Source organism: Carcharodon carcharias, chromosome 7, assembly GCF_017639515.1.
Source record: "Carcharodon carcharias isolate sCarCar2 chromosome 7, sCarCar2.pri, whole genome shotgun sequence".
Taxonomy (NCBI): Eukaryota; Metazoa; Chordata; class Chondrichthyes; order Lamniformes; family Lamnidae; genus Carcharodon; species Carcharodon carcharias.
This window is the reverse complement of record NC_054473.1, coordinates 9749962-9776211: the sequence shown is the minus strand read 5'-3', so window position 1 is coordinate 9776211 and position 26250 is coordinate 9749962. Positions and strand designations below refer to the sequence as shown.

General features: G+C 45.8%; 1 protein-coding gene across 2 annotated transcripts in view; it reads left to right on the top strand.

Moving 5' to 3' along the window:
- The window catches only part of LOC121279792 (monoglyceride lipase-like), a 78177-nt gene that overhangs the window by 50912 nt on the left and 1015 nt on the right, over nucleotides 1-26250 (top strand). For both annotated transcript variants that reach the window (XM_041191148.1, XM_041191147.1), the window contains 2 exons: nucleotides 2760-2849; nucleotides 20014-20229. In XM_041191148.1, coding sequence (XP_041047082.1) covers nucleotides 2760-2849; nucleotides 20014-20229 — 306 coding nt within the window. The remainder of the gene's footprint in view (nucleotides 1-2759; nucleotides 2850-20013; nucleotides 20230-26250) is intronic.

The window sequence follows — 26250 nt, the reverse complement described above, 5'->3', positions numbered from 1 at the left end:
ACCCGATAAAGCTGTTTGAATAAAAGATGAAAAACTTGAAGTTATGGAAAGCCCTGGCCTCACAAAGCATTGTAATGCACATCATGTATAATCCGTGAGGTTGAACTCCGGTGACTGTTAATGCGTGGACTCGAGTAACAATCATTTAAAAATAATATTGTTTATTGCTGAACAGAGAGACATGCTGCCAAAGCTTTTCATCTTGCACTCATCAGGACAATTACAAGAATGCCAAATTTCAAATGATCATACAAAAGAAGAAAAATTTGGCATTCTTGCATTTGTCCTGATGAGTGCATGACAAAAAGCTTTGGCAACATGTCTCTCTTTCAGCAATACTCACATTCTGTACTACCAAGTGACTGTAAGATTCATGGTTTTCAGGATGTGGGCATCACTACTGAAGTTGGCATTTGATGCCCATCCCCTAGCTGCCTCAAGAAGGTGGTGGTGAGCCACCTTCTTGAACCATTGTATTCCATAATCGTCTGCTCGTTTGATCCTAGCAAATGGCTTCCTTGACCATTTCAGTGGGCAGTTAAGAATCAATAACATTGGTGTGGGCCTGGAGACACACATAGACCAGGCCAAGTAAGGATGCCAGATTTCCTTCCCTTTATTGAAGCAGTTGGGTTTTTATGACAACCTAACAGCTTTACAGTCACCTTTACTAAGAACAAATTTTTATTTCTATATTGTTTTTAAAAGCAATATGAATCTAAATGTTCAGACTACCATGATGGGATTTGAACTCACCTTCTCTGGATTATTAGCCCTGGCGCCCGGATTACTAGTCCAACCATTTGAATAAATTCTCACAAACAGCAATGAAATTAATATGTTTTGTTTTAGAGTGGGATTAATGGTTGAGGGAGGAATGTTGGTCAGAACACGGGGAGAAAACTCCTACTCTTCTTTCGATTTGTGCCTAGAGATCTTAAACATGTCTCGGTTTTGTGCCTCATCCACTCACTTGGCACAACACGAGGAGTATCAGCTGTGATGATGTCCCAAAGTTCTAAAGTGAGGTTTGAATCGACAATCTTAGTGTGCTGTCAGTGTTGGCTTGACCACCAACTGGGCCTAGTTACCACATTGACCTACCCTGCCGAGCTATTCCACAAATATATGTCCCTTTGGATGGATGGATTCTGCTAGACTTCCCTTCACACTCTGAACTATCTCATTTTCAATACGTGAAGCCCCAATAGTTCAATCGATTTGGCCATGTTGATTTTGGTTATTGCCCTTGTAATTATTTGCCCTTGTAACCCCGAGCTCTCCTTTTTTTTTATTTATTCACAGGATGTGGACTTCACTGGTTGGGCCAGCATTTATTGTCCATCCCTTGTTGCCCTTGAGAAGGTGGTGTTGAGCTGCTTTCTTGAACCGCTGCAGTCCCTGTGGTATAGGTACATCCACAGTGCTGTTAGGGAGGGAGTTCCAGGATTTTGATCCAGTGACAGTGAAGAAACTACAATATATTTCCAAGTGTTCCCATGTATCTGCCGCCCTTGTCCTTCCAGCTGGTAGTGGTCACGGGTTTGGAAAGTGCTGTCGAAGGAGCCTTAGTGAATTCCTGCAGTGCATCTTGTAGATGGTACACACTGCTGCTACTGTGTGTCAATAGTGGAGGGAGTAAATGTTTGTGGATGTGGTGCCAATCAGGCGGACTGCTTTGACCTGGATGGTGTCAAGCTTCTTGAGTGTTGTGGGACCTGCACTCATCCAGGCAATTGGGGAGTATTCCATCACACTTCTGACTTGTGCCTTGTAGATGGTGGGCAGGCTTTGGAGAGTCAGGAGATGAGTTATTCATTGCACGATTCCTAGGCTCTGACCTGCTCATGTAGCCGCAGTATTTATACGGCTAGTCCAGTTCAGTTCCTGATCATTGATAACCCTCAAGATGTTGATAGTGGCTGATTCAGTGATGGTAATGCTATTGAACATCAAGGGGTGATGGTTGGATTCTCTCTTGTTGGAGATGGTCGTTGCCTGGCACTTGTGTGGTGCGAATGTTACTTGCCACTTGTCAGCCCAAGCCTGGATATTGTCCAGGTCTTGCTGCATTTGGACATGGACTGCTTCAGTATCTGAGGAGTTGCGAATGGTGCTGAACATTGTGCAAACATCAGCGAACATCCCCACTTCTGATCTTACAATGGAAGGAAGGTCATTGATGAAGCAGCTGAAGATGGTTGGGCTGAGGACACTACCCTGAGGAACCCCTGCAGTGATGCCCTCTGTTCTAAAGAAAAGCAAGCCCATTTCTGTTAACTTGTCCTCACAAAAAATGTCAAGGATAATAAAAGGCCACTCAGGTCTTTGAACTCATCCCTCGAATATATCACAACATTCAATTATATTTTAACATGATCCCAGTCATGGCCGCTCTTAATCTTTTTAATCCCAATTTCCTGCCTTCTCTCCACACCCTCCAGTAATCTTACACCCCAAATAAGGATCTAAAATATAACTTGACCCTATTGCATGAATTTGTTTTTCTGAGTCACAGCTGCGCCTAAAGGCAAATTCGTTTCAGGGATTTAAATGTGGAAGTCAAGGGACCCATCCAGAAGCTTTCATCCCAATGGACGGAGAATCCTATGAGGGTCAGTGACCTTCACAACAGAGTACCTGAAATTCTCACCTTGATTGCGCAAAGGGCAGTGCAATCCGTCCAGTAAATTAGATGAAATGGGGATCAGAACAAAGACATAGATTTACTTGGACTTACATTCCTTTCTCCACTGTAGGTGTTCTGTGCCAGACTGTTGGATCACATACTGCCAAATTTATCCTTGGGATACATGGATCCTCACTGTCTATCAAGAGAAGAAAAAGAGGTGGGTTTGAAATAAAGAATTGAATGGACTCTACGTGAAGTCTGTGTCGAGTTCATCAACTCTTCACCATCACATCATGAAATGGCAGCAAGTAGCTTGACTGCCTAAATAAAACATAAAATGCTGGAAAAACTCAGCAGCTCTGGCAGCATCTGTGGAGGGAGAAGCAGATGTGCGTCCTCTAGCCCTTGTACCATCAGCTAATGGAAACCGTTTTTCTTTGATTACCTTATCTAAACCTGTCATAATCTTGCTCGCCCCTATCTAATCTCCCCTCAATTTCCCTAACTCCAAGGAGAACAACCCTAGCTGTGGAGAGAGAAACAGAGTCGATGTTTTGAGTCCTTATGACTTCTTCAGAGCTTGACTGTCTACCTCACTTAATCCACAATATTAGGTCTATTAAGCAAAGGGCCATTCTCCGCACCGCCCCCCCCCCCCCCAACCCCCAAATCAACACCTTTGTAAAAGTGCCTTTAATGTAGGAAAAAATCCCAAATTGCCTCCAAAGCAAATACAGGAACAGCAGTTGGGCCATTAGGCCCATCGAACCTGTGCCTCCATCTTGTTGGTTGTAGCAGTTCTTAATAATTTTAGCCCTGATTTCCTGCCTTCTTTCCACACCCCCCCCTCCGCCTAGTAGTTTCAGTCCCCATAAAGCACTGGTGAGGCCATGAGTAGAGTATTGCACCCAGTTCTAGTCACCACACTATAGGAAGGATGTGAGGGTCCTTGAGAGGGTGTGGAGGAGGTTTACCAGAATGGTTCCAGGGATGGGGAATTTTAGTTACAAGGTTTGGTTGGAGAAGCTGGGGTTGTTTTCCTTGGAATGGAGGAGATTGAGGGGAGATTTGATAGAGGGGTGCAAGATTATGATAGGCTTGGATAAGGCAGACAAAGAAAAGCTGTTTCCGTTGGCTGATTGTACAAGGGCTAGAGGATGCAAATTTAAGGTTTTGCGGCAGAGATGTAAGGGAGGGATGTGAGGAAAAACTCTTTTATGCAGCGAGAGGTAATGACCTAGATCTCGCTGCCTGTAAGGGAGGTGGAAGTGGCGACAATCAATGCTTTCAAAAGGAAATTGGATGGGCATGTGAGGTAAACAAACCTGCTACAAGGGTAGAGCGCAGGACTGGGATTAATTAGATTGTTCCACAGAGAGCAGCATCAGCTCAAATAAGCTTCATCTGTGCCAGAGGACTCTACGGCCAGGATTTTCCCCTCGGCGATTTGGGGGGTGGGGTCTGCTCGCCGAGGGGAAAATGTTGCAGGATGATGTTGGGAGGAATCCCCGACGTCATCCCGCCCCATTTAAATTTTTAGGAAGGCGGGTGGACAGCGAAATCGGCTGTTTGCCCGCCGACCTGTCGATGGCCAGTTGAGGTCATTGACAGGATAATTAAGATATTTAAAGACCTGCCCGTCCAACCTTAAGGCTGGTGGGCAGGCCAGGAGACCCAGCGGGCTTCTGATAATACAGGAAACCTCATCCGCCGGCGGGATGAAGTTTCATGTCCGTTTTTTAAAAATGTAATAAATTTTAAGTGTTTATTATTAACATGTCCCATCTCGTGTGACATTGTCACATGAGGGGGACATTTTAATAATTTTAATATTCTTCTATTTTTACACTTTACTTACCTGTCACTAATCTCCCTGAGACAGCACTTTGCCTCAGGGAGCAGTGCGCGCGAGCATGAAAGAGCGCACTCTGACAGATGGGGATTCCCTCTCCCCCCACCACACAGGAAGTGCGTAGCGCTTCCTGTTGGGCAGGCCGCTGGGCGGTGCCTTAATTGGCCCGCCCACTCAAAATGGCGGCAGGCCCCGTTTTGGTGGTGGGGGGTCGGCCCACCATCCGGGGGCAAAATTCTGCCCTATGACCGAAAACATCGCTGTTCCGTTCAAACATCTCATTTGCTTCTTTAACTGATTTAATAAGCTCTGCCTTTTCACGTGAGTACTTTCGCGTGAACATTTTTCTGAATTTTCTTTTAATTTTGCTTAGGTTAAATTTAAGCTCTAAATTCATGGTCACTTGTTCTGGATTCTTTGTCAGTTAGTTGCCCAGCACCCCATTAACCCTCTTGGATTTAGTTTTGCATTGAAGAGTTAGCCTTTAGTGACACAGGGATAGAGACCCACATTTCTACGCTTATCTATCTGTCAACCAGGGAAGATCTCTTTTATGTTATGGCATAGCTGATGGTAAAAGCTGAGCTGCTCAAATCCCAAAGGGAAACTTGAAACTACTGCCACAACTGTTTTGCAATTTGTATATATTTTGCCTTGAATTCAGTCGTAATAAGACCACTGAGTCTTATAAGTTTCTTACAAAACTAAATTAAACCTTTACAAAATTTTAAGAAATGATTTTAAGCACGTACATAGGTTTACAAATTACTACTAAGATGACTCCTGGCTCCCCTGGTTAATTTAACTCCCAGTTACACCTACATTAAGGCAACAGTAAAACAACATAGATTTAAACACACCCAGGCAAAGCACACACCATTGACAGTCGAATTCAAAGTGAGTTTTTCTCATCTTTGGTTTCTTGTAGACAACTGCTTGAGGCTTAGATGCTGGAGGCTTTTTACACTTGTGTTAGATCTTAAAATGCCTGCCCTTACACACAGCCTTTGCTCCTTTATACATATTTTCCGCTTTGAATGCAAATTCCCATTGTTTCCCTATCGCCGGGATTTTCCACACCCGCCCGCTACTGCGATCTTCTGGTCCCGCTGCAAGTCAATGGACTTCTGGTTGGAAGCCACCTCGCAACAGGGCCGGAAAATCCCAGCCTGTATCTTTGGACTTTACCTCACTAATAATAAAAATCTATCATTGTACAATTTTACCAGTAATCTTTGGGAAAAATAAACACACTGTTTCTTAACTTCTCCTGGTTAAGTGAAACATTTCAGTCCCTCTTTTGAATTCAAGCTAGTCTGGTTTATTTCAAAAATGTAAATGTTCCCTTTACACCTCACATTCTAAAACTTCACCAATGTTTACCTACTTAATATTTCAAACCTAGCTTCCCTTCTGATACATCAAAGCCTTCAGGCCAGCTGCCTTTAATTCAATAAAGTCACATACACACACACACACACACACACACACACACAAACACATACAAACCCATAGACACAGACCCCATATTAGTCTACAATAAATTCCAATAATAATATGAAAATTATTATATCTTCCTGATGTTTGTTCCAACTTTCTATCTTTTATCTCCAAACTACTTTCTCAACATGCCATGATGTTGCTTTTGTTTTCATGTGATCACAATCTCATGCCGAACCATGTCGAATGTCCCCTCCAAATCAATGCCTAGGCAATCTAATTGATCCTGGAAGTCGCTACCTACGAAAGCAGCAGCGATGAGCGATTTCAAACGGAAGTTGGTTGGGAACTCAAGAGAAAAAAACTTACAGCAGTACGGAGGTACAGAAGGGAAATGGAACCAATTGGATTGCTCTACAGAGAGCTGGCAAGGACTCAATGGACCAAATGGCTTCCTTCTGTGCTGTGATGACTCTATAACTCAATCTGTCCAGGAGCTCTGTCAGGTCAGCTAAAGATGATGCATACTTCACAGGATCATGCTGACTCTCCCCAATCAACATACAGCTTTCCTAGTAATCTCTTACTCTATCCATCATGATGGATTCTAGCAACTACCCCAGTACTGGCCAATAGTTGTTTGAAACAGTGGTAAGTGTCTTAGAAATAATGGCTTTATGACCGAGTTCACCAATCGGCTTGAAGGATAGATAGAAGGGGCAAAAAGTGAAATATTGGCTGGATTGTATGGGGGCAGCATTTTGTTCACACCCCACCCCACCCACTTGAAGGACAATCAGTTCTAAACCGGCCAATTTGAAGTAAGACTGCCCCACAACAATGACACATTGGGGACGGCCTAAAGAAGATGAGAGAGGGACTTCAGTCCCGCCGTGGGACGGAAGTCCCGCCCTCGAAAGGTGCTGGCCAATCTGATTGGCTGGCAGCTCTAGCAGTCCCAGCAGCACCAGACCTCAGTAGTGGGCACTGTCGGGACTGCACACAGGCCCTGGGATGAAGAGGACGTGGCCTCAGGAGAGGAGTTAATCTGGGGTTTTGGACAAGGAGAGACTGGGGAGTCTAGGAAGGGGGGCAAGGAGGAGGATGCAGGGTAGGTTTTGGAGGCCAAGCGAGGAGGAACAAAGAGGGGGGTAACATCTTAAAGGGGGTGCCCCCCCGGTGCACACAGGGGCTATCCCCCCAATAATATGCCCCCCCCTTCCTTCCTGCCTTTTCAACAAAGTTGTTTAAAAAACAGCCTTCCCACTCCCTGCTGCCTGTCACTACCCAGCATCTTATGGCAGCGGAGGCAGGTTGAGGGTCTTAAATGGGTAATAATGTTATTATGGGGATTGGGTTGGGGGCGGGCGGGAAGTCAGTGGACAAGCCCCTCGCCAAAAGCACACCCGGCGGGGGTCTGTAAAATCCAGCCCATTGTTTGGATTTGTCTTTTCCTCTGTTTCCAACCCTCTGAATCTAATGAGTTTTGGAAGGGGGGGTCTAATGCAATCCTAGTTTCCTGTCCGTGAGTATACACCATCTGGACCTGGAGACTTCCATTCCAATGTTTCTAATATTCCCTGTAATTTTATCCGTTTTATTAATCTACAACCTCCCCTGTGGTATTGTATCCTTTGTCTCCGCTCTGAAGACCAAAGCAAGTTATTTATCCGTGGTTAGTACTTTGGTTTCTGATACTTTTATCCCCATCTATAGTAACTCAGTCAAATGGCCGTAATTTCTAAGATGCTAACTAATTACAGTTGCTTCATTACAGCGAAATTGAGCATCACCTGCTTTGACTGAGCCAAAGACAGGCCGATTTAAGAGATTAAAGAGCAAATTTTGTGCCGCCCAATTGGTGAATGGAAGGTGGATGGTGGGCAAGAGTGACCACACTTATCCAGTATGATCAGCTAATTAGATAGTTTACCAAAGGTGGCTAAGATTCAGCCAACAGGCGGAGGTTAATGCCCATGCTGCAGTGAGTTTGAAGGTGGGGGGAGGATCATTTATTTCAGCAGGAAGATGGGGACCCCACCACACCATCCCATTTCCGATTAAGTCTGGGAAGGGAAGGCTTGTGAATTGCCTTCCACCTGGACTCTCAACTGAGGCCTTTAAGTGGACAGTTAATGCCAGCTTAAGGGCCTCATGCCGCTGCCATTGTTTGAATGCTAGATGTGGGTGGGGGAGTCGTCACATGGGGAACCTGTCGGGTTTGTTTGTGGACTTTCAGGAGGGCCCTTTGTTCAAAGACACTCAGAAGGGCCCAGCATGGAGAAGAAGGGGCCTGCTGACAGCCACACCCCTGCCCTTTCTTCCGACCCCCCTTAGCCCCCCTCCACCAGCTAGCAACCCTCACCGCAACCCACAGCATACCCTCATTCACCTTTGGCCTGGGTCCCTTGTTGATCTAAGGGCTCTAGTTAGTGCATTACTGGCAGCAGCCACCGCTCTGGGTGGCGCTGGCAGGCAATGGAGACCTGCCGGCCTCTGATTGGCTGGCAGCTCTTGGGGGGTGAAGGATTTCCACTGCCAGGGGCCTAAACCTCAGGAAAGGCCCTTGTTGGCCAGTTAAGTGCCTGATGGACACTTAATTTCGGCGGGCCTTCCCCAATGGAGGCGATGCAGGGTTACCACTTGTTCTCCAACATGTGGGCGAGGCATCCGTCACCAACATTAAATTCCACCCAACAAAAATAACCAGTTGCCAGTGCCAAGCACACCTTGTCACAGGCTCAAACGGGCTGGACAAGAATACAGTTTTGTGAGGAACCTTCCTCCTAACCTCTCCCCACTGCCCGAAAATTGATGAAATTGGTGTTCTTCTGAGCTCACTCCAGCTGCAACCAAAGGTTGGGATGGCTAGTGAGCTTGACTAATACTTTTAGGCTACCCAACTGACCTCTGACCTCTGCCGTGGGGAAGTCTCCAAGAGCAGCTGGCGGAGGAACAGTGTGTCCACCACCAGATGTTGATCCCTGCCTGGTACTTGCTCAGAACAATGGGACAGAATTTTGCCGTCGGCGAGCAGGGGGTGGGGTCCGCTCGCCGAGGTGTAAAATGACGCGGGATGACGTTGGGCGGAACACCCGACGTCACCACGCACCATTTAAATTTTCGGGGAGGCGAGGGCCCAGCGAAATCAGCTGTGCGCCCGCCGACCTATCAACGGCCACTTGAGGCCATTGACGGGATCATTTATACAATTAAAGGGCCTGCCCGTCCAAACTTAAGGTTGGAGGGATGAGGTTTCATGTAGGGTTTTAAAAAGTTTAATAAACTGAAATTATGAACATGTCCCATCTCATGTGCCATTGTCACATGAGGGGGACATGTTAAGGAATTTTTTTTTTCCTTTTTTTAATATTTTTAAAAGTGTCAGCGATCTCCCTGAGGCAGCACTTAGCTTTTGGGGAATCCATCCCCACCCCTCTGCCCACACAGGGAGCACATAGCACTTCCTGCCGGATGTCACGCTGGGCGGGCCTTAATTGGCCCACCCACGTAAAATGGCGGCGGGGCCCGCTTCTCCGGCGGGGATTGGCTCGACAGGCAGAAAATTCTGCCCAATGTGACCAAGATAGGGAACTCGGGTGCGCAAAGGAAGGCGACCCCCATGAAGCCCAATTCTCTCCGTCTTATGTCACAATCAAACTGCACCATTCTCCTCAGGAGCCTATTTTTTTTTTTAATCACAAGTGTCAGCCGTGACTCTCACCTCCGAGACAAAAGGTCATGGGTTCAAGCCCAGTTCAGCACAAAATCTAGGCTGACACACATTTGCTGAACACCTGGGAATTATTTCGTTTGTGAGGAGTCCTGCCTAAATGTCGCTGTTGTTGTATTCCAGTTTGCTAATTGGATTGTTAAGAGTTGTAAACTCAAAATACGCAGCAACTGCAACAGCTGAAAGAGCAAATACTATTAAAGTACCCATTGAACAGCATATAATTCTCAGAAATGCTGCCAATTAATATAATTCTTTATTGTTTGTGCTGCTATAACTCTCAGTGATGAATGCATTTAACAAGAGCCAAATTCTGCTCTCTGTCGTGATGTGTAATTTTTAGTCGAGGGTTAAAAGGTCTAGGGATAGATGTTGAGATGAGGGTTGGAGGGAGGAGAGATTAACAACTACAGTACATGATTATACACCGTCTCCTAGGAGATGCCTTTCATGATGGAATACGTTCAAAGGTCAAGTAGTGGAAGGTTATTACTGAAGATGTTGATCATGTGATGGCTGCTGGCGCTATTGAACAAAACTGGACCCAACACATTCTCTACACTTTTCCATTCATTGCTGTAAACAAGACAAACATTAACCCACTGAGTGCAGCATCGTTTCCAGAGCTCGGCTGCCTGGCCCGTTATGTAGCAGCCACGAGCAGAGTTGGAGAAATATATCGAATGGGGATAAATATTCAAGTTCCCCTTTAGCTCTCTGACACGTGTGCCATATTCTCCCTCAAGTTTCCCTCCCTATGAAACGGTTTCATCCCAAATAATGGATCCAAAAGTAGCAGCTTTCTGTCAGCTCCCATTGCTGATCGGTGCTCCACTCGACAGCTCCTCCCAAACCCACAACGCCCTCCACGTAGAAGGACGAGGAAGCAGGTACGAGGGAACATCATCGCCTCCAACTGCCCCTCCAATTCATACGCTTGGACACATACCAGTCGTTCCTCTACTGTCGCTGGGTCAAAATCCTGGAGCTCCCTCCCTAACAGCACTGTGGGTGGACCTACACCACATGGAGTGCAGCGGTTCAAGTGCAGGCTCACTACCACCTTGTCAACATAACTAGGGATGAGCAATAAATGCCAACCTTTCCAGCAGCTCTGTCTCCCCAAGGATAAATTTCACAAATCCCCCTCCAGTGTTTCCCCCTCCAAATGGCCACCTTTCCTCTGCACAATCGCCCAAGCTCCCCACTGCTGGTATAAAATCAGAGACAGCCCCACAAGGTGGATACAGGATGAGGACCGAAGGCTCAAGGATGCCACACGGGACACCACCACTGGGCCACCATTCCTGAGATGATGAGCCACATCAGGAAGCAATGAAAAGATGACAGTGAACTCAAGTCTTCCAAGCCCCAGGTTGCCTAAAGCTTCCTTCCTGCTGTTTGGAGTATTCATGAAGATTCTGCTGTCAACAGTAACTGGACTTATTAAGGGGTGATTTGTTGCTAACTTCCACATCCGAGTGTTTCCTAGAGAAAGTGTCTGCTCAGAGCGAGAGTTACAGCAACTAAAGGGACAGGAAAGTGTAGAAGGCAAACCTCTAGTCTCAACTATTCCAAATCTGCTCTTGCTGTCTTCCATACCCTCCTGTACTCACCCAGCATACAGTGGGGCTTCCCAAGGGTCAATACAAGGACCACTGCTTTACCTGATATATATTAATGATCTAGACTTGGGAGCTGTAATGACTTGACGAAGTGGACAGGTTTCAACAAGAAACAGCTGAACTTTATGACAGAAAGCTTTCAGGTGCTACATGCTCGTTCAAGAAGACCCACCTCTCCAGATTTCCCACACTTAGGGCTCATTGGTCGGACCATCCCAGAACATCATGTGACCCCGATAGACAGCAGGAGGGGCTATAACCTCAGTTACTACACTTTCTCCCCCTTTAGTTTTTTTACAATTTCTATTTACCGAGAAACATTTGAATATCCACCAAAATATGCATTTGTACAACTTCAGGTGATTAAAGATCAAGTCTCTGAGGTGCTGTCCTTATACAGCTAGAGCCGCATAGCTCTACCACTTGAGGTACCTCAACAGGATCGACAAGATCTGGAACTGCAGCATGAGACACATCATCAACAAGTGGCAGTACAGGGTTTGGCAACTCTACAGAGACATTGGGCATGTCTATGCTCGGTCAATTAGTCACCTCAAGAATTGACAGTTCGACGTTAATCACAGGGGGAATGGTTGGTTGTTGGAATGTCTCTCCAGCATGAATATGATCTATGTGCTAACAAACAATTGTATCTTCCGCTTGTACTTGGAAAGATAAGGGACCAGTCCCTGGGACAGTGGTTCCAGGAACCCAACAAGATCCACTTCTGAAATTTCACATGGATACCTACACCGAATGTGCGAGCTTTGCTGTGTGTGTCGTGATGAAATTTTTGATTCCTTGGATTGTGCCCTGCCTTCCCTTCTAAATTTGGAAACATCAGGCTTAATCATGTACATAGGCAGCATTTCATCAATAATTCAGATGGTGTTGAACCTGTAGTCGAATGTGGCGATGTACAATAACTGAGAAGAAAGTGGGAAAATCGAGATTCTAGAGTAACTTCTGATGGTTCTCGGCTGAACCATTCGATGACGGATGCCAATAGACTGTCTTTACATGGCAGATTTTATTCAAATCCATGAATTTCTGAAACTCTGTGCTGGTAAAGGCTGTACCGTTATCAGAAACAATGATTTCAGGGAGGGCGTATAAGCTAAAACAGTGACGCAGCTTCTCGATAGTTGCGCTCAATGTTGGCAATTTAACTTCTCATACGTCCATCGTCCATCCATTTAGAATGTGCGTCTACAATCAACAAAAACATAAGAATGGTCCAACATAATCAATATGTAGTCAAACCCAGGGTCAACCAGGCCACTCCCACGCATGCGGTGGAGCTGAAACAGGCAACCTCTCTTGTTGCTGATGATGGAGACGGTGCTTGACCATGCTTTCAATGTCACCATCAATGCCTGGCAGCCAGACATGCCTGGATGCACATTGTGAAGCTCTGTCAGGAGTGGTTCTCTACCTTGTGATGGGATGACAACTCTTGATCCCCACAACAAAATTCCATCTTGACAGCTTAACTCTGTGTTTCTGGCATGGAATGGTCTCATCTTTTCAGATACAGGCGAATGTGACCACCCTTGCAAAACAAAGTCTCTGACTTCCGATAATATTGGATCTCTGTTTGTCCAATTTCTAATTTGCTTTTCACACACAAGCTAAGAATCCAAGAGATTCAGTAATAACACAACTTCTTGTGGAACAGGAGCATGTGCAATGCTATCTGGTAATGGGAGACAACTGAATGCATCCACATTTGCAATATGCAAGCCAGGGCGGTACATAAAATTTACTCATGCACAGATAATATCAGAGCCCAATGTTGTATTCTTGCTGATGCTATTGGCAGAATGGCCTTTTCCTCATTGACTAAACCCATTAATGGTTTATCATTCAACACAATGGTGAAATGTCATCCATATAGGTACCAGCAGAATTTCTTCACCCCGAATACCACCGATAAACCTTCCTTTTCTGGCTAGGAATAACCCTTCCCCAGCTGTGGAGAGGGTTCTCGGGATGTAGCCAATGGCCTTTCTGATCCATTTTCCATTCGATGTGATAACACAGCTCCTACACCATAAGCAGAGGCATCACATGTTAATACCAACTCTTTCGATGGATCGTAATGTACCAATAAACACGATGAAAGCAACAGTTGCTTTACTTTCACAGAGGCTTCTTCCTGTTGTGAATTCCACAACCAACGATGATTCTTTTTCAACAGCAAGTGTAATGTTGCTAACACAGTTGATAAGTTAGGCAAGAAGCGGCTATAGTAGTTGATCATACCCAGGAAGGACTTAATTTTGGTTACCTTGGATGACGAGGGTGCATCTCTTATTGCCCGAGCTTTCTCTTCTATCGGATGCAAACCCATGGCGTCCACCCTGTGATCCAGGTAAGTAACTCCTGGTGCTATATTTTATCTTCTTTAACTGTACGCCGGCTTCCATGAACTTTCTTAGATCCTCCTCCAGGCTGGTCTCTGTTGACCCTGTGATCAGAACATCATCTAGATATACTACCACTTGGGGAAGTCCTTGCAAAAGACTCTCCATTATTTTCTGGAAGATAGCGCATGCAGACGAGACTCCAAAGGGTAGGCGAGTGTACAGACCCTTTTGTGTGTGTTAATAGTCACGTATTCTCTCAACGTGCTATCCAGTTCTAATTGTTGGTAAGTGTGGCTCATGTCCAATTTTGTATAAGACTTGCCTCCAGCCAGCTTTGCATATAAGTCGTCTATCCTTGGAATGGGGTACTTGTTTAGTTTTGCTGACTTTTTTACGGTAAATTTACAATCCTAACAAACGTGTATGGTTTGGTCAGGCTTAACCACTGGAACTATGGGTACTGCCCATTCCGAGAACTGGACAGACTGGATGATGCCCAACTTTTCTAACCAGCACAGTTCTGCATCCACCTTCTCCTTCAACGCATACGGAACAGGTTTGGCCTTAAAGAAACATGGTGTCGCCTGAGGGTCCACATACATCTTGGCCTGCGCACCTTTTAATTTCCCTAATTCATCCCAAAAAACCATGCTGAATTTCTTTAGCAGTTCAGGAACTCCTCCTGTTTTCAGGTGAAATATCTCAGACCAGTCAAGCTTGGTTTTCTGTAACCAGTCTCTGCCTAAAAGACTGGGTCTTTCTCCTGTCACTATTATCACAGGAAGCTGGGCTGTCTGCTGCCTGTAAGACACTGATACTGTGGTGATGCCTTTTACCTGAATAGATTCGCCAGTGTATGTATTTAAATTAGTGGTTGTCTGCTCCAGGTTTATTGGCTGTCTATCTTCATTAAGGTATTGAAAGTATGCTCTCCCACCACTGAGGCTCCTGCATCCACCTCCATTATTAGTGGCTTCTCATTAACTTGGATTGTGACAGTGTTGGTTCAGTTTTTACAGCGGTGACGTTATGCAGGGAATAAAGATCGGTGTCGGCAGCTTCAGGTTCTGCTGTATTCTTTAATTCAATCGTGTTGGTTTACTGCTATATGGGCTTTTTCGACCTTGCCCGGCATTGCTTTATTATGTGACCTTTCTAATGGCAGTAATGACATTCTGCCTCCTTGAATTTAGAGGTGGTCACCCCCACATCTATAACAACTTAATCTCGGAGTTGCTGCTGAAGTGTTCTTACTAGGCCTTTTCATGTTTCTAATGGTGGATATTGCCTCTTGCTGTGATGCTGTGTCTCTGGTTTTCACACCACGCTCGGTGGTAGGCTCCTGCCCCACACAAAGAACGGCGCCATGTTGTATGTGTTGCAAAGCCTGCAGGTCTCTCACAGCACTTTCCATGGTGAGGGAGATTTCTGGGTCGCACTTAAAGTTGATGTCGACCTCTATGAGTAAACAGCACTGAATGGCATCGTCCTGAACTCCACAAACTAATCAGGCCCACAGCTTATGTTATGTTATCCCAATGGATGTTATCTACTTGGACTTCCAGAAGGCCTTTGACAAGGTGCCGCACAGGAGGCTGCTCAGTAAGATAAGAGCCCATGGTGTTAGAGGCAAGGTACTAGCATGGATAGAAGATTGGCTGTCTGGCAGGAGGCAGAGAGAGGGGATAAGGGGGTCCTTCTCAGGATGGCGGCCGGTGACTAGTGGAGTTCCGCAGGGGTCAGTGTTGGGACCACAACTTTTCACTTTATACATTAATGATCTAGATGAAGGAACTGAGGGCATCCTGGCTAAGTTTGCAGATGATACAAAGATAGGTGGAGGGACAGGTAGTATTGAGGAGGTGGGGAGGCTGCAGAAGGATTTGGACAGGTTAGGAGAATGGGCGAAGAAGTGGCAGATGGAATACAACGTGGGCAAGTGTGAGGTCATGCACTTTGGTAGGAAGAATAGAGGCATAGACTATTTTCTAAACGGGGAGAGAATTCAGAAATCTGGAGTACAAAGGGACTTGGGAGTCCTAGTCCAGGATTCTCTTAAGGTTAACTTGCAGGTTGAGCCGGTAGTTAAGAAGGCAAATGCAATGTTGGCATTTATTTCGAGAGGACTAGAACATAAAAGCAGGGATGTACTGCTGAGGCTTTATAAGGCTCTGGTCAGACCACATTTAGGATATTATGAGTAATTTTGGGCCCTGTACCTCAGGAAGGATGTGCTGGCCCTGGAGAGGGTCCAGAGGAGGTTCACGAGAACGATCCCAGGAATGAAAGGCTTAACATATGAGGAACGTTTGAGGACTCTGGGTCTAAACTGGATGGAGTTTAGAAGGATGAGGGGGGATCTGATTGAAACTTACAGAATACTGAAAGACCTGGATAGAGTGGACGTGGGGAAGATGTTTCCATTAGTAGGTGAGACTAGGACCTGAGGGCACAGCCTCAGAGTAAAGGGAAGACCTTTTAGAACAGAGATGAGGAGAAACTTCTTTAGCCAGAGAGTGGTGAATCTATGGAATTCATTGCCACAGAAGGCTGTGGAGGTCAGGTCATTGAGTGTATTTAAGACGGAGATAGATAGGTTCTTGATTGGTAAGGGGATCAAAGGTTACGGGGAGAAGGCGGGAGAATGGGGTTGTGAAACTTATCAGCTATAACTGAATGGCGGAGCAGACTTGATGGGCTGAATGGCCTAATTTCTGCTCCTATGTCTTATGGTCTCTTATGGTCTTATCATTGAGTGTGTCCCCAAAGTCTCAGTGTTCTGTCAACTGCTTCGGCTTCACTACATAGGTTGTGATGGACTCTCCCGGGGCCATAACTCTGGAATTAAACTTAAACCTCTGCATTACTATGGCTGGAAGTGAGTTCTCACAAGATCCACTAATTCGTTATAGGACTCAGAATTGGGCACGCTCGGAGCTGTCAGGTTTCAGATGAGATTGTATGTCTTACTGCCACATACACTCAAAAGGAAGGCTTTCTACTTTTCCTCCACGGTAATTTTGTTCCCTATGAAATAAAATCTGAGGCGCTCTGCATACTGACTCCAGTCTTCCACAGTCGCATCATAAGGATCGGTTCTGCCAACGAGCGGCATGACTGGTGAGTAGTCCTTTTTCTTCTTAAGATCTGATGTACTCACGATAACAGGGTGAGGTGCAGCGTCGGGAACTATTTTGCCCTCGCCGCGAACTGTAATGACTCGACGTAGCGGACAGGCTTCAACAAGAAACAGTTAAACTTTATTACAGAGAGCTTTCAGATGCTATGTGCTTGATCAGGACTCTTGTCAGGTAGTCCCACCCCCCCAGGGTTGCTCGCGCTTAGGGCTCATTAGTTGGAGCCTCTCAAAGCATCACATGACCCCTGATAGGCAGCAGGAGGGGCTATACCCTCAATTACTAGAGGTGTGAAGGGCACAATTTCAAAATTTGCAGAAGGCACAAAACTTGGAAGTATTGTGAACTGTGATGAAGCGAGTGACAGACTTCAAGAGGACATAGACAGGCTGGTGAAATGGACAGCCACGTAGCAAATGAAATTTAATGCAGAGGATTGTGAAGTGATACATTTTTGTGGGAAGAATGAGGAGAGGCAATATAAACCTACGGACATGATTCTAAAGGTGCAGGAGCAGAGGGTGTGTTATAGCTCACTCAGGGAGTCCATGTTGCTGGGGCAACACGCACATGTTGTAGTCTGGAGCTATGGAAGAGGCTCCAACTTCCTACCTATCACATGGCTGACCAGGAACCTCTCCTGCTCTTACCACCTGCCATTGGTGTGTGTTGGAAGGACTTGCAGGTTGACACTCAACCTGTTCAGCCACATTGCAAACACACCTTCCTTGGCCATCAAGTCCTGGGGTGAGATTTGAACCCAGAGCTTCTGGTTTAGAGGCAGGGATACTAACCACTGCACCACAAGACCTTGCACATGCAGAGGTATATGCACACAAATCATTGAAGCTGGTTGAACAGGTTGAGAAAATTGTTGTGAGGGCAATAGGATCCTGGACTTGATAAGTACAGTACAAAAGCAAGGAGGTACTGATGAAACTCTGGTTTGGCCTCAACTGAAATCATCGAGCTGGATTTTAAGGGCGGATGTCCCCATTCCTACAGCTAAAAAGTCGGTGGGGTGGGGGTGGTGGGGTGGGTTGGGGGGGGTGCCAGTTTAAGGGAGGAAGGAGGAAAGTTAAAAGAACTTGAAGGAGGGGTACCTCCGGTGGGCCCAGGGTGGTCTGCAAGGGAAGTCCCCACTTGCCTGACACCAGCCCGCATGGCTGAAGTTGCCGGGCTTCCTGCATTTGTGTGGGGTTTCCCCACTGCGAGTAAAATAGCGGCAGGGACTGGATGAGGCGATTAACTAGCCAATAACTATCAAGACCACTTGAAGGCCTCAATGGGCCCAAGGTTGGGTGGGCCTCCCGATGCCTCCCCTGTTCCCCTAAAATTTCTGACAGGTCAGTGGCGGGTGGGTAGGCAGTGGGAAGGCCACCTGCCTGGTGCTTTGTGCCCCCTCACCTTCAAACCAGCCGGGAGGAGAGCCTAAAATCCAGCCATTATGTCCAATTCTGGTCATTTAGAGGGCTTTAGAGAGGGTGCAGAAAAGAGTAATATGAATGATTTCAGAGATGGGGGACTTTAGTTATGTGGATATATTGGGGGAACAGTAGATGGTCTCCTTCGTGAATAGAAGGTTGGGAGGGGGGTTTGATAGAGGTGTTCAAGATCATTAGGGATCTGGACGGAATAGATAGAGAGAAACTGTTCCCATTGGGGGAAGGGTCAGGAACCAGAGGGCACAGATTTAAGGTGATTGACAAAAGAACCAACAGCGATATGAGGAAAGCTTCTTTTGGACAGCAAGTGGTTAGGGTCTGGAATGCACTGTCTGAGAGTGGCGGAGGCCAAGTCAATCGTGGCTTCAACCCGGACTTGAATCAACATCTGAGGAAAGAAAATTGCAGCACTACAGGCAAGGGGTGGGGGAGTCAGACTAGTCTGAATTGTTCTTGTGGCATGGACTCGACGGACTGATTGTCCTCCTTCTGACCTGGAAGTATCTAGAGGCTTTGTTACTTTAATTCAATTTCCATTAAAATCATATCTGAAGCTTGGCGTTCCAGTGTTCCTCAGTTATCTTGTCAAGGCCAAGGCTGCTCAGTTTCAGAAGAAGTGCAAAAATTCCACTCCCACTAATGCTTCACATATTTGTTGAGTTATTTTGGGCTGTAACTTTTGACCAGCGTTGGAAAGTGCTGGCCTAGAGGAATTAGGAGAGCAATAAATGCACACTTACTTGGTCTTGAGAATAACGTTGACACTTCCGTTCGCCGGAGCTGCTTGGGGCCTGTGTCGAAAGGCTCCTCACAGGCCCCAGTCAAGTGAATCCAATGGATTCAAGGAGGCCAAACTCCCTTTTTTACGGCACTTTTTTTACAGAGGTCGGGGGCGTGGGGGGGGGTGGGGTAGCAGAGGTCGGAGGAGTGGGGGTTGTCAGATGCCGGGGGGTGGGGGTTTAGAGGGCAAGGGAGTGGAAATCCAGTCTCAATAACTGCCCTTAATCCTTATCCTCCATTCCTTTGTGCCTCTGGTGACGAGAGGTCACAGACCTGAAATATTTGGTGGAATCTTGTGCCTTCTCCCAAGCTGAGTGTGGTGGTGGGGGCATTTAATTGGGTCTCATCCTGTCGTTGCTGGTATTAGCCAGGCAGTGGGTGGAGAGCTCTCCGTGCGGGGAACTTGAAAGCAAACCCTGGCCTGTTGCTTGCGGGCTCCTGGAGAGCGGGGTGTCCCTCGTTGTCAGTGCCTGATCGAGGGAGCTGGCATCAGGAAGCGGGGTGGGGTGCAGGGGAGTGGGGATGGCCACCGAGAGCCACCACCCCCCTGCCCTTGGTCCCACCTCCGCTCCTCCTCCCCCACGACCCTCACCCTGCGACTTCCTTCCCGCCGTCAATTACTTGTGCCTGGGCCCCTCGGTGACCCAAGGCCTCAGGTCAATGTTGTCCTGGCAACAGCCAAGTGCCACCTGCCCTCCAGTGAGGCTGCTGAGTGCAGAAGGAGGTTCCTGATCCCAGGGGCAGGTGCGTCTCTGGCTTGTTAAGTGACCGAGTTGAACAAGATGTGGCAGACCTTTCCCTAAAGGAAGCCACGCTGGAGTCTCCAGCCAGCGGCCAAGACCCCCATGGCCTCCACAAGACTCCACCCGTTAATTCTGTCTCTCTCTCTCTCTCCACAAATACGGCCAGACCTGCTCAGTGCTTCCAGCATTTTCTGATTGTATGTCGGATATTGAGCATCCACAGCATTTTGCTTTGTGACGTGTTTTGGTTCTTGCAGGTGAAGGACTACATTGACGACACTCTCAATTACCATGGACCAGTGCGGGTGAGATTTGCTAACGTGCTGTTAAAAGCAGTGAGCAGTCTCGATAAGGTGCTGCCCACGATAACAACGCGGATGCTGCTTTTACATGGTGACGCGGATAAACTGTGCGACATCAGTGGCTCGTACCTCTTTCATGATATGGCAGCCAGCTTGGACAAGACTCTGAAGGTGACGCCTTTTCCTCTTCTTCTGATTAAAGCTGGGATCTTTCTTACAGTCCAGTAATCCATCATGAACATCGTTAGCCCCTTATACACGACGGCTAGTGTGACACATGCCCAGTCTGTTTGCGGTGTTAGTAACAGAGTGCCGGTCAGTCTCAGGGTCTGTTATTGATTCCCGACACCAGTGCAACCCTGCTTCCCTCCTCCACTCACCTGCAGCGACCCACGGTCCCCGCTGTTCGCTTGTACAGTGGATGTACGATCCCTCCTGCTCACTTCATTCTCCGTCCAAGTCTGAACGTGAAAGCAGCTTAGAATTTCTCCCAGAGGTAACATCCACGCCTGATTTGCCCTTCAGTTTTTTTGGTGCTTAGCTCAGCCTCTCCTAAGGGACTGTATAAAAGGCACTGATACATATTGTGCGTGATCCCACTTCACCCATGGTAGCAAGCCAGCACACACTGCACCAAGCCAAGCTCACCCATCACCCCCTTGTGCTCATGACTTACATCGGCTCCTGATCTGGCAATGCCTTAGGAATATCAAAACATAGGGACCACATGGCCCATCGAGCCTGCCCCGACATTCAATACGACCATGGCTGACCTTGGGCTTCAACTCCATTTTCCCGCCTACTCCCAAATCTCTTTGTTCCATGAGAGACCAAAAATCTGTCTATCCCAGCCTTAAATGTGTTCAATAGTGCAGGACCCACAACCCTTTGCGGTAAAGAATTCCATAGATTCAAAATCCCTTGAGTGAAGAAATTTCTCCTCATCTCAGTCCTAAATGTCCTTATCCTGAGACTGGGCTTTAGATTCTCCGACCAGTGGAAACAATCTCTCAGTGTCCACCCTTCAGAATTGTGTAAGTTTTAAAGAGATCACCTCTCATTCTTCTAAACTCCAGAGAATATAAGCCCAGTTTACTCAGCCTGTCATCATAGGACAACCCCCCCTCCATTCCAGGGACCAATTTAGTAAACCTTCACTGTGCCACCTCTAATGCTAGTGTATCCTTTCTTCAATCTGGAGACCAAAACCATACATAGTATTCCAGATGTGGACCCACCAAAGCCCTGTACAACTGAAGCAAGACTTCTTGATTCTTGTACTCCAATCCCCTTGTAATAAAGGACAACATGCCCCATTTGACTTCCTAATTGCTGGCTGCACCTGCAGGTAACTTTCTACATTCCGTGTACAAGCACACCCAAGTCTCTTTGAGCATGAACACTTACAAGTTTCTCACCTTTTAAAAAATATTCTGTTTTTTTATTCTTATGACCAAAGTGAATAACTTCACACTTCTCTATGTTATACTCCATCTGCCATTTTGTTGCTCATTCACCTAACCTGTCTATATCTCTTTGCAGCTTCTCTGTGTTCTCCCCACAGCTTACATTTCCACCTAGCTTGATGTCATCAGCAAACTTTGATACATTATTCTCTGTCTCTTCACCTAAGTCATTAATATAGATTGTAAATAGCTGAGGACCCAGCACTGATCCTTGCAGCGCTCCACTATTCACTGCCTGCCAACTTGAAAAAACTCTGTTTTGCCCACTTTCTGTTTTCTATCTGTTAACCATCTGTTTATCCACGTTAATATACTGCCCACAAACCCTTAACCTCTATTTTGCCTATTAACCTTTTTGTAACACCTTATTGAATGCCTTTTGGAAATTCAGGTATACTACATCTACTGGTTCCCCTTTATCTACCATACAAGTTACATCCTCAAAAAACGAATACATTTGTCAAACAGGATTTCCCTTCAGTAAACCCATGTTGACTTGTTTTAATCATACTATGCTTTTCCAAGTGCATTATTAAGGCTTCCTCAATAACAGATTCCAGCATTTTCCCAACAACTGGTGTTGGGCTAGCTGGCCTGAAGTTTACTGCTTTCTCTCTGCCTCCATTCTTGAAAAGTGTCAAAATCTAGTGGGGCCATTCCTGAACCTAAGAAATTTTGGAAAGTCACAGTTAACACATCCACATTCTCTGCTGCTATCTCTTTTAGAACCCAAGGGTGTAAACCATCAGGTCCCAGGGGTTTGTTGGCTTTTAGTCCCTTAAGTTTCTCCAGTACTTTATCTCTGCTGATATTAATTTCCCCAATTTCCTCACTCTTTTAGCCCCTAAGTTATCGTCTTTTTCTGGTATGGAACTTATGTCTTCTATTATGAAGACAGGCACAAAATATTTATTCAATGCCTCTGCTATTTCTCAGTTCCCCTTGATAATTTCTCCTGTCTTTGTTTCTAAGGGACCAATGTTTACTCTAGCTACTCTCTTCCTTTTTATATACTTATAAAAGCTCTTTTTATGTTTCTGGCTAGTTTACTCTCATTTTCTATTTTTTTTCCTTTTTATCAATTTTTTGGCAGCAAAGGCTGGTCTCTCACACACTCCCAATCCTCTGGCTTGTTACTGTTTTTTGCAATGTTGTAATCCTGTTCGTTTAATCGAATATTATCCTTAACTTCCTGAGCGAGCCATGGATGGGCCCTTCTTGCTAAGTTTTTGTTCTTCAATTTTAAAACCCTTGGTTTTAAAATTCTCACCCTTGCTTTTAAGTCCCCGTATGGCCTCACCCCACCCTATCTCTGTAATCTTCACCAGCCCCACAACCCACCGAGATCTCTGCACTCCTCAAATTCTAGCCTCTCGTGCATCCTGGATTTTAACCAATCCACCATTGCTGGCTGTACCTACAGCATCCTGGGCCCTGAACTCTGGAATCCCCTCGTTAAATCTCTCCACCTCCCTGCCTCCCTCTCCTCCTTTAAGTTGCTTCTTAAAATCTACCGCTTTGACTCAGCTTTTGCTCACAGACTATCTCCTCCAGCCTGGTGTCAAATTTTTGCCTGGTAACGCTCCCTGTGAAGTGTCTTGGGACATTTTGCCATTTGAAAGGTGCTATATAAATGCAAGCTGTTGTTGGTGTTAGTTTTGATAAGTATAAATATATTTTTATAAACACTCATCTGTTTTTTATGTGTGCCTTGCTCGTACAATATCACAGGTGAGTAACCACAACTGTTTCTCTATGAATTAAACAAAGTTCTTAAGACATTATAAATGGCAACATTGAAATTGGCATTAATATAGGTGGCTAATGGCATTGCGTTTGGCCAATGTAAGCAACTGCCCATTTAGACCATAGATGTCCATTAGCTTTTTTAAAATTCATTCACAGGCATGTGGGCATCACTGACAAAAGCAGCATTTGCTGCCCATCCCTAATTACTCTTAGCTGAGTGGCTCCCTAGGCTAATTCATGGGGCAGTTAAGGGTCAACCACATGGCTGTGGGCCTGGAGTCACATGTAGGCCAGACAAGGTTAGGACAGCAGATTTCCTTCCCTAAAGGAAAATAGTGAAGCAGATGGATTTTTACAACATCTGGCAGTAAATGGTCACCATTTCTGATATTATTATTGTATAATAAATAATTATTTATTTACTGAATTTAGGTTTCCCCAAAAGCCATGGCAGGATTTGAACTCATGTCTCAGGGTTATTAATACGGGCTAAGATAAAAGCAAAAAACTGCGGATGCTGGAAATCCAAAACAAAATATAAAAATACCTGGAAAAACTCAGCAGGTCTGGCAGCATCTGCGGAGAGGAACACAGTTAACGTTTCGAGTCCGTATGACTCTTCAGCAGAGCAGACTGGGTGACCGCTTTGCAGAACACCTTTGGTCTGTCCGCAAGCATGACCCAGACCTCCCTGTCGCTTGCCATTTCAACACACCACCCTGTTCTCATGCCCACATGTCCGTCCTTGGCCTGCTGCAATGTTCCAGTGAAGATCAATGCAAACTGGAGGAACAGCACCTCATCTTCCGACTAGGCACTTTACAGCCTTCCAAACTGAATATTGAGTTCAACAATTTTAGATCATGAACTCTCTCCTCCATCCCCACCCTCTTTCCAATCCCCCCCCCTCTTTTTTTCCAATAACTTATATAGATTTTTCTTTTCCCGCCTATTTCCATTATTTTTAAATGTATTTCCATCCATTGTTTTATCTCTACCTTTTAGCCTATTTCAATCCCTTCCCTTCACCCCACCCCATCCCCACTAGGGCTATCTGTACCTTGCTTGTCGTGGTTTCTACCCTTAATTAGCACATTCCTTAGATAATATCACTACCTTCAACACCTCTTTGTCCTTTTGTCTATGACATCTTTTGGCTATCTCCACCTATCACTGGCCCTCTATCCAGCTCTACCTGTCCCACCCACCCCCCCCCCCCCACCTTAAACCAGCTTATATTTCACCTCTTTTCTATTTTTACTTAGTCCTGTTGAAGGGTCATACAGACTCGAAACGTTAACTGTGTTCCTCTCCGCAGATGCTGCCAGACCTGCTGAGTTTTTTCAGGTATTTTTATTTTTGTTTTGTTATTAATACAGGCCCCTAGATTACTAGTCCAGCATTAGTCCAGGAACTCACCAAGGCTCCTTAGACAGCACCTTCCAAGCCCACGACCCCTACCATCTAGAAGGATAAGGACAGCAGATGCATGGAAACACCATCCAGAAGGAAAAAACAGTAAAAACTGGGAAATAAGAATACTGGTCCAAACTGGTCTTGTATACCTTAAAATGAAACGCCAGTAAAAACTGGGAAATAAGAGCACTGTGGGTGTACTTACACCACATGGACTGCAGCGGTTCAAGAAGACAGCTCACCACCACCTTCTCAAGGGCAACTAGGGATGGACAATAAATGCTGGACTACCCTGTGATGCCTACATTCCATGAAAGAATATTTTAAAAAACGATGCTACTGTACCTGTACTCCATTTTAAATAAGCCACTGCCTATTGCTCCCCCAGTGCATTAGTGGGAAAGGGCGATATTGTATTTAGTCGTCCAGTTTAGGGGCTGCGTTCAATTCCGGATATCACACCTCAAGAAGGATATATTGGCTCTGGAGGGGATGCAGTGTAGATATGGTACCAGGGCTAAAAGGGTTAAATTATGCAGAGTTTGCATAGACTAAGCTTGTAATTCCTTGAGTATAAAAGATTAATGGATGATGTAATTGAGATGTTCAAGATGATTAAAGGAATTGATAAGGTAGATAGAGAGAAACTATTTCCTCTGGTGGGGGAGGGGGGAGTCCAAAACAAGGGGGCAGTCAGAGCTAGACCAATCAGGGGAAGATGCTAGGAAGACTTCTACACTCAGTGAGAGTCGAAATCTGAAACACTTCCCCCTAAAAAGCTGTTGAGGCTGGGGATCAATTGAACATTTCAGAACTGAGTTGATAGATGTTTGTTAGGTAAGGGTTTTAAGAGTTAAAGAACCAAGGACAGGTCAGAAAAATATATATCAACCATTGATCTAATTGTATGGCAGAACAGGCTTTTGGGGCTGAATGGCCTCTTCTTCCTATGTGGCACTCTACCCCACCAAGACTCAGTACCTCCAGCAGAGGGAGGGAAGTAAAGTGGTTTCCATTGTTGGAGCAGGGGCTGTTTTATGGAAATAATAATCCAGCTCTCTCCACCATAAAGGAGCCCCTGATCCCAACTGGATCACTGCGTGGGGAAAATAGTGAATGGAGAATCATCACCACACCTCCTGGTGCCTGATTCAGATTATCAACGACGAAAGGATTTTAATTTGGGGGATAGCTGCGGAGCAAAATGTAGGGAGGAGCAATTATAACATACCCTGAAAAAGTCAGAATAAACCATCTCTCGGTGACTAAAAGCCCCAGCCCTCAGCATGAAGGCTTAATCAATAATGAATCATTGAATTAACCGACTAGAGGACAAGCCTTCCCCTAATGCTGCACAGTCAGAGGTACGTTCGATTCGTCAAACAGAGGTCCCATTTGCCATGACACCATTTCAACGAAGAGTAGGAGAGTTTTCTCAGGTGTCTTAGCAAATATTTGCCCCTCAACCAACACCTACGTCAGATGCAAAACAAAAACAGAATTACCTGGAAAAGCTCAGCAGGTCTGGCAGCATCAGCGGAGAAGAAAAGAGTTGACTCTT